Source organism: Sapajus apella, unplaced genomic scaffold, assembly GCF_009761245.1.
Source record: "Sapajus apella isolate SASKATOON/1434 unplaced genomic scaffold, GSC_monkey_1.0 scaffold78, whole genome shotgun sequence".
Taxonomy (NCBI): Eukaryota; Metazoa; Chordata; class Mammalia; order Primates; family Cebidae; genus Sapajus; species Sapajus apella.
The window spans coordinates 9,633,558-9,641,787 of record NW_022437018.1 but is presented as its reverse complement, the minus strand read 5'-3'; the positions used below and the strand labels follow the sequence as shown (position 1 = coordinate 9,641,787).

The 8,230-nt window shown below is 38.4% G+C and overlaps 1 protein-coding gene and 1 pseudogene across 3 annotated transcripts in view; one reads left to right on the top strand and one right to left on the bottom strand.

The window, feature by feature from the left end:
* The first annotated feature begins 236 nt into the window (after nt 1-236).
* Nucleotides 237-8,230, top strand: part of DNAJC12 (DnaJ heat shock protein family (Hsp40) member C12) — a 45,302-nt gene continuing 37,308 nt past the window's right edge. For all 3 annotated transcript variants that reach the window (XM_032252594.1, XM_032252593.1, XM_032252595.1), the window contains exon 1: nt 237-500. In XM_032252594.1, the coding sequence (XP_032108485.1) occupies nt 423-500 (78 nt within the window). In that variant the 5' untranslated portion in view covers nt 237-422. The remainder of the gene's footprint in view (nt 501-8,230) is intronic.
* Nucleotides 5,255-5,616, bottom strand: LOC116533004 (annotated as a pseudogene).

The following is an 8,230-nucleotide window of genomic DNA, read 5'->3' as shown; positions in this document are numbered from 1 at the left end:
ACATCCTAAGATTTTACCACATTGCTTCAAATTTTCTTTTTTTTCCCTTTAAATGATAAAAACAAAAATGTATAGGCTATGGAGAGGTGGCTAATGTGGCAAGCTTCTGAAAATGGACAGTCTTTATTAGCTCATAAAACAAATGGTTCATGTGCAGCATTTATATAAACTCAAACTACAGATCCCAGGCAGCACTGCAATAATAGACACGTGGACTGTTCTTTTCTCTCTGTAAACCGCCAATGAGAGGCAGAGTTTACAAAGGTCTAGGATGACATCTGGTGTAGTGACTGTGGCCAGGCTTAAAGCTAGTTTTTGCTGTTTGAAACGTGCTGCTGTAAAAGAGTTTTTTCCTGTTATTTCGAAGCCCACTGTGCCTCTTGTTTCTGAGGGAAGAAGAGCTAACTAACCAAATCACCTAAATGGATGCAATACTGAATTACAGGTCAGAAGATACTGAAGATTACTATACGTTGCTGGGATGTGATGAACTGTCTTCGGTAAGTCAGTGGATAACGTTTTTTGTAATCACAACAGCATTTTTTTCACAATAGTATTTCCAGTTTTTATTTATTTAAGGTTTTACCTTTGAATTTTTAGTTACATTGCCTACAAACCTAATCTTGTATTTTTTTTCTTAATCATGTATTGTTTTAAAGCACTTTTGGCTCAGAGAAAGTTAAGAATTTAAATGTATATTGGGTTTTTACTTGAATAGTGTCCTATGGCAATTTTATGGACACTTCTGATTAAATATGTGTATTCTGGCACATGGACATATATTCTGTTTCACAATATAGTATACTAAAAATAAATATTTGAAATTTTATTGTACTTTCTGATTGCAGTGTTTCACAGTATACATAAGCTATACCTTTATTATGGTGACTCATAATTGAGGTGAAATGAAATTTCTTATTAAATTAGGGATTTTAATAGATTTTATTAAAATGTGTACTCCTATGTGAGCAGTTAAAGTATAAACTGGCTGAGCACCATGGCTCATGCCTGTAATCCCAGCACTTTGGGAGGCTGAGGTGGACGGATCACCTGAGGTCGGGAGTTTGAGACCAGCCTGAGCAACATGGAGAAATCCTATCTCTATTAAAAAAAAAAAAAAGTATAAACCAAGAAGCATCCTTTTATGTTAACATTTCAAATTGTGTAACAGAAATTACTTCTTGAAAAGGTGGCTTCTGAAACAAAATATATGAAAATTCTGTAGCTGTTCACTAGATCTGTAAGGAAATAAGGTTTTTAACATTCCCAATAAACAATTATAAAGGTTGTAGAGGTTTTTAAATTATGGAAAAATCATTTATAATTCTCTCTCTCAAGGGTAACACTAGTAATATTTTAGCATATTAATCTCCTGTGTTTTTTCTATGTATATTCTTTAAGGACATGTTTGGGAGGATATTGTATATACTTGTTGATTCCTGCTTTTTACCCACTCATAACAAGGATTTTTCCATGCTGTTAAACTTTCTTTATACACTTTTTAATGGTTGCAAAATATTCCATTTTACTGTGCTACCACAGTTGAATTATTCTCTTATTGTTAAATATTTTTTTATTTCCAATTTTTTAAGATTTAAAATAATGTTGATTAATATAAAATATATTTATTATTAAATTATATATGATTGAATCATGTTATTGGAATATATTTATATTATATAATTAATACATTTTATTTTATTTTTATTAAAATCTAAATAGTAATATTAACATTTTAAAGCAAAATGTTTCTATATTTATTGTTGTTTCATAAAGGCAGTAGTTCATTAATAAAATGTACTTTTTTGTTTTAAGGACAGAATGTGTTATTGGACACAAAGGATTAAAATCTCTATTTTTGCTATGCTGAGGAAGTTATCTTAGACATGTTGAAATTTTAAAAACTGCTCCACCCCAAAATAGCTTATAATGGTCTTTGAGTTGCACATTTCTTCTCAAGAATGTGATACTCTTGTTTATGTTGGTGGTGATTTGCTTATAGCGATTGAGAAAGCTTATTACCATTTTTACCATGTGCTAGTCACACTTGAAATTATACTATTATCAAATAATTTTTGAAGGAATAATTTAAAATCAAAGGAACATAATTTAACTTGATAAGGCTCACAATTTGGATTTTTAAAAAATATATGTGCTAAGCTATAAAGTAAAGATCATTATATCTCCATAATCTTGTGACTCATAATCTTGTGACTCGGTCAGTTTTTTTTTTTTTTTTTTTTTTTACTTTAAATTCTAGGATACATGTGCAGAATGTGCAGGTGTGTTACATAGGTATACATGTGCCATGGTGGTTTGCTGCACCCATCAACCTGTCATTTAGGTTTTAAGCCCTGCATGCATTAGGTATTTGTCCTAGTGCTCTCCTTCCCCTTGCCCTCTACCCACTGACAGGCCCTGGTGAGTGATGTTCCCCTCCCTGTGTCCATGTGTTCTGATTGTTCAACTTCTACTTGTGAGAGAGAACATGCGGGGGCCGGGCGCGGTGGCTCACACCTGTAATCCCAGCACTTTGGGAGGCTGAGATGGGTGGATCACCTGAGGTCAGGAGTTCAAGACCAGCCTGGCCAACATGGTGACACCCCATCTCTAAAAAAAAAAAAAAAAAAAAAAGAGAGAGAGAACATGCAGTGTTTGGTTTTCTGTTCCTGTGTTAGTTTGCTGAGAATGATGATTTCCAGCTTCATCCACGTCCCTGCAAAGGACATGAACTCATTCTTTTTTATGATTGCGTAGTCAGTCTTTTGAAGTGATGTTCTTGTCTTTTCAGTCTACATAGAAGGAGGGTTCATTTTGGACAGCCTCACAAAAAATAATCCCAATTGTTTATGTATAATATGGTTACCAGGTATAGTCATACTTCTTTGTCTCAACATTCCTTTTACTGGATGTATTTTACTGGTCTGTCGATGGCATAGCATATCTAGATAACAATCATTTTTAATAAAATGTTTGTCACAATTTTGTCACTTCTTTTTATATATATATCATTTTTTCTCTTCTTTTTATAGGTACGCTTCCCATTTAAAAATATGTTTATGACATTTTTTTTTTTTTTGAGATGGAGTTTCAGTCTTGTTACCCAGGCTGGAGTGCAATGGCGCGATCTCGGCTCACTGCAACCTCCGCCTCCTGAGTTCAGGCAATTCTCCTGCCTCAGCCTCCCGAGTCGCTGGGACTACAGGCGAACGCCACCACGCCCAGCTAATTTTTGCATTTTTAGTAGAGACGGGGTTTCACCATGTTGACCAGGATGGCCTCGATATCTTGACCTCGTGATCCACCTGCTTCGGCCTCCCAAAGTGCTGGGATTATAGGCATGAGCCGCCGCGCCTAGCCCGACATTTTTGAATAATATGACATTTCCTTTACTTGATTTGTATTGGATAGATTGCCTTATTTCAGGTATTCCTTCATTTGATGCTCTAAAATTAATCAGAACTCCTTATGCCCGAAAGCATTTTAGCAGTTAGAATTTCAAAACAATTTGATATTTGAATTTTACTTGTCACAATCGAATTGAGACACCCACATAACACTTTTGCTTTGGTATACAGTTTTTACAATTTAAAGTTTGTGCTGGAAATTGATTAAAGTAAAATTATAAGTTTTCTAATGGTTTTAGAGTAGTAATTCTGAAGCTTTTCCTTCTCAGAGAGTTTTAAAAATCATCTTTCAGAAATGGAAAATACAACCAGGACAATAAGCAATGAGACTAACTTTCTAGTTTACATCATGACTTATCATATAGATTATAGGAGGATTTCCATGTTGTATAGAAAACAATATACTCCCCATTTCAAAACAATTTAACAAAGATTGATCCCAAGACAGTCAGCCTTTCTCCCTATATTGGATTTCTTTCTTAAAAATTTTTATTTCTTTGAGATGAGGTCTCACTGTGTTGCCCAGGTTGCAGTGCAGTGGCAGGACCTCAGCTCACTGCAACCTCCTCCTCCTGAGTTCAAGTGATTCTCCTGTCTTAGCTTCCTGGGTAGCATAAATTATAGGTGCATGCCACCATGCCCGGCTAATTTTTGTATTTTTGTAGCAACAAGTTTTCACCATGTTGTCCAGGCTGGCCTCGAACTCCTGATTTCAAGTGATCCACCTGCCTTGGCCTCCCAAAGTGCTGGGATTACAGGCATGAGCCACTGCGCCTGTCCCCTGATATTGGATTCTACACAAAAGACACATGCTACAAAACCCTGGAGAGTCCTTATTGTTGCATACACTACACACTTGAGTTGTAAAGCATCCTCTCTGGTGTGGCTCTTAATTGGTTTTAAAATATTTGGTATTTTGGTGCTGATGATTCGAAGACATTTATGACTTCAAGACTTCATGGACTTGAAAACTTAGCATGAACCTGATAAATGGAAACATCTATATATATTTTTTCTAGTCCTCTTGTTGACTCCACACTACCTGGGTTCAGCTCTTGACTCTGCCACTTACTAGTTGTATAACATTGATAAAATATGACTCATTTTTCTAACCTGCAAATGGGAGTAAATAGTATCCACCTCATAGCATTGTGGGGATTTAACAATACACGATATGTAAAGTACTTTGAACAGTGCCTGGCGCAGAGTGCTAAGTTGTTGTGGTTGTGGTTGTGGCTGTTGTTTTGGCCCCATTGTGACTGTGCACTTGGAACTTAGTACACTTATCCTATCCTTGAGCTTGCATTATTTTTAAGGTGTTTTATTTTGCAATAATGCTTTGTTTTGTTTTTTGAGATGAAGTCTCCCTGTGTTGCCCAGGCTGGAGTGTAGTGGGGGGTCTTAGCTCACTGCAACCTCCTCCTCCCGGGTTCGAGCGATTTTCCTGCTTCAGCCTCCCTAGTAACTGGGATTACAGGTGCCTATCATGGTGCCTGGCTAATTTTTGTATTTTTAGTAGAGATGAGGTTTTGCCATGTTGGACAGGCTGGTTTCAAACTCTTGACCTCAGGTAATCCACCTGCCTTGGCCTCCCAAAGTGCTGGGATTACAGGCGTGAGCCACTGCACCCAGCAATAATTTTTGACTTACAGAAAAGTTGTAAAAATAGTACACAGAGTTCTATATACCCTTAACCCAGCTTCCCTTTATGTTAACATACTTAATGAAAGTACAACGATCAGAATCAGAAATTAAAAAGGAATTGTAGCTCTGAGGCATTTTATTATAAAAACTTGGTTCTTATATACATAAACTAAAATGAACTTAAAATTCTTCATACATTTACTTCATTTTTTAGCTTGACCTTCTAGTAAATCTCTAGCTTCACTGATTTTGGTTGCTATGATTTAAGAGTATAATTCATCAGTGAGCATCTCTTATTTTTCTTTTATTGGCAGTAGGGCTTACCCTTAGTATTAATGCTGCTTCTTGTTTTGTCATTTTGGGTTCAAACCCACCTCAGTAATATCCACCACTAAAGGCAGATTTTGGTATACTGTTTTACCAAACTTGTTTTACTTGAGGCTCCATGTGCTCCATGGCTTGCAAAAGGTAATGGCCTGCAAATCCTGCAATAGCAATGGTCAGTGCAGCTGCTACCATTGTACTGGCTGTGGCTCTGGCTGGGCCCCCTGCCTCTACAAGAAGCATAGATCATCCGAGCCCAGAGGTCACAGCCAACAACCGCATGCCTTTACCAGAGAGTGATGCAGCCACTGATCTCAAGCACAAACCACTAAAAAAATCAGAAAATTAACATTGCTGCAATTAACTCTACCACAGTCTAGCAAACATTTTTTTGTAAAGGGCCAGATAGACAGAGTCAGGATTCAGGGTTGTGTACGTACAGAAATTTGAGAGGGGGGGGGGGGAGAGAGAGAGAGAGAGAGAGGATATTTCCTTAAACCTAGGTGTTCTGCTTGCCTCACCTGGTGCTGATCCTGAGATAGCAAATATTTAGGTTTTGCAGGCCTTATAGTCTCTGTCCCAACTACTCAGCTCTGCCATTGGAGAAAACAGCCAAATCAATATATAAGTGAATGACCTTGGCTGTCTTCCAATAAACTTTAATTAAAAAACAGGCTGCAGCAGCTGGGGGCGGTGGCTCACACCTGTAATCCCAGCACTTTAGGAGGCTGAGGCGAGTGGATCACTTGAGGTCATGAGTTCGAGACCAGCTTGGCCAACATAGTGAAACCTTGTCTCTACGAAAAATACAAAAAATTAGCTGAGCGTGATGGCACGCTTCTGTAATCCCAGTTACTTGGGAGGCTGAGGCAGGAGAATTGCTTGAACCCCGGAAACGGAGATTGCCGTAAGCCGAGATCACACCACTGCACTCCAGCGTGGGTGGCAGAACGAGACTCCATCTCAAAACAAACAAATGAACAGCAACAACAAAGAAACAGGTAGTAGTAGGCCAGAGTCAGTCAATCCCTCATCTAAATTATAAGTCTTATCTAATTTCATCAGTTTTCCTACTAATACCTTTTTTCTGTTCTAGGGTCAAAGACTGGATCCCTTATTACACTTTGTTGTCATGTTCCCTTAGTGGCCTCCAATCTGATGCTTTCTTCTACCTTCTGTCTTTCACGACCTGGACACTTTGAAGAGTACTGGTCAGTTATTTTGTAGAATGTCCCTCAATTTGGCTTTGTTTGATATTTTCTCATGATTAGATTGAGGTTTTGCATTTTTGGAAAGAACTCCTCAGATGTGATGTTGTGTCTTTCTCAGTATATCATGTAGGGGTACATGATATGGATGTGGCTTGTTGACCTCGATCACTTAGTTAAGGTAATGTCCGTCAGGTTGCTTCTGCTAGGTTTTTCCATGGTAGGGTTATTATTTTTCCTTTTGTAATTAACAAATATCTTGGGGAAGGTACTTTGAGACTGTACTGTTTCTCCTCAAATTTTTACTCACTGAGTTTAGCATCTTTTAGGTGGATTTTGCCTGTAACAGTTATTACTGTGGTGTTTGCCTAATGGTGACCTTCTTTTTCTCATTAATTTTACATTTATTTGCTGGAATTCTTCAGTAAGGAAAAACTATCCCTTCTCCCACATTATTTGTTTATTCAGCTTATTTTTATCAAGTATCAATTAATAGACAAGGTATTGTATTTTAAGGGTTATAACCCCAATACTACCATTATTTATTTTATGTCTCAAGTTGTTTTCTATGCCTCATGTCTTAATTATCATTTGATTAATTTAGGAGGATCTCTTATTTCAGGGATATTGCTTATATCTGGAATTTTGTGGGAAAAATCTAGTTTCAAACTGAGTGAGTTAAAATAATAGATATCGCCGGGTGCGGTGGCTCAAGCCTGTAATCCCAGCACTTTGGGAGGCCGAGGCAGGTGGATCACGAGGTCAAGAGATCGAGACCATCCTGGTCAACACGGTGAAACCCCGTCTCTACTAAAAATACAAAACATTAGCTGGGCATGGTGGCATGTGCCTGCAATCCCAGCTACTCAGGAGGTTGAGGCAGAAGAATTGCCCAAACCCAGGAGGCGGAGGTTGCGGTGAGCCGAGATCGCGCCATTGCACTCCAGCCTGGGTAACAAGAGTGAAACTCTGTCTCAAAAAATAAAAATAAAAATAAAAATAAAAAAAATAATGGATATCAATTAAATCAGTATTAAAATGAATCTTTTTTTTTTTTTTTGAGATGGAGTCTTGCTCTGTTGCCAGGCTGGAGTGCAGTGGTGCAATCTCAGCTCACTGCAACCACTGCCTCCTAGGTTCAAGCGATTCTCCTGCCTCAGCCTCCTGAGTAACTGGGATTATGGGTGTGCACCACCACACCCAGCTAGGTTTTTTTTTGTATTTTTAGTAGAGACGGGGTTTCACCATGTTGGCCAGGATGATCTCGATCTTTTGACCTAGTGATCTGCCTGTCTCGGCCACCCGAAGTGTTAGGATTACAGGCATGAGCCACTGCACCTGACCTTTTTTTTTTTTTTTTTTTTTTTTTGGAGATGGAATTTCACTCTTACTATCCAGGCTGGAGTGCAATGGCGCAATCTGGGCTCACTGCAACCTGCACCTCCAGGGTTCAAGTGATTCTTCTGCCTCAGCAGTCTCCTGAGTAGCTGGGATTACAGGCATGCACCACCACACCTGGCTAATTTTTTGTATTTCGTAGAGATGGGGTTTCTCCATGTTGGTCAGGCTGATCTCAAACTCCTGTCCTCAGGTGATCCACCCACCTCGGCCTCCCACAGTGCTGGGATTACAGGCATGAGCCACCAT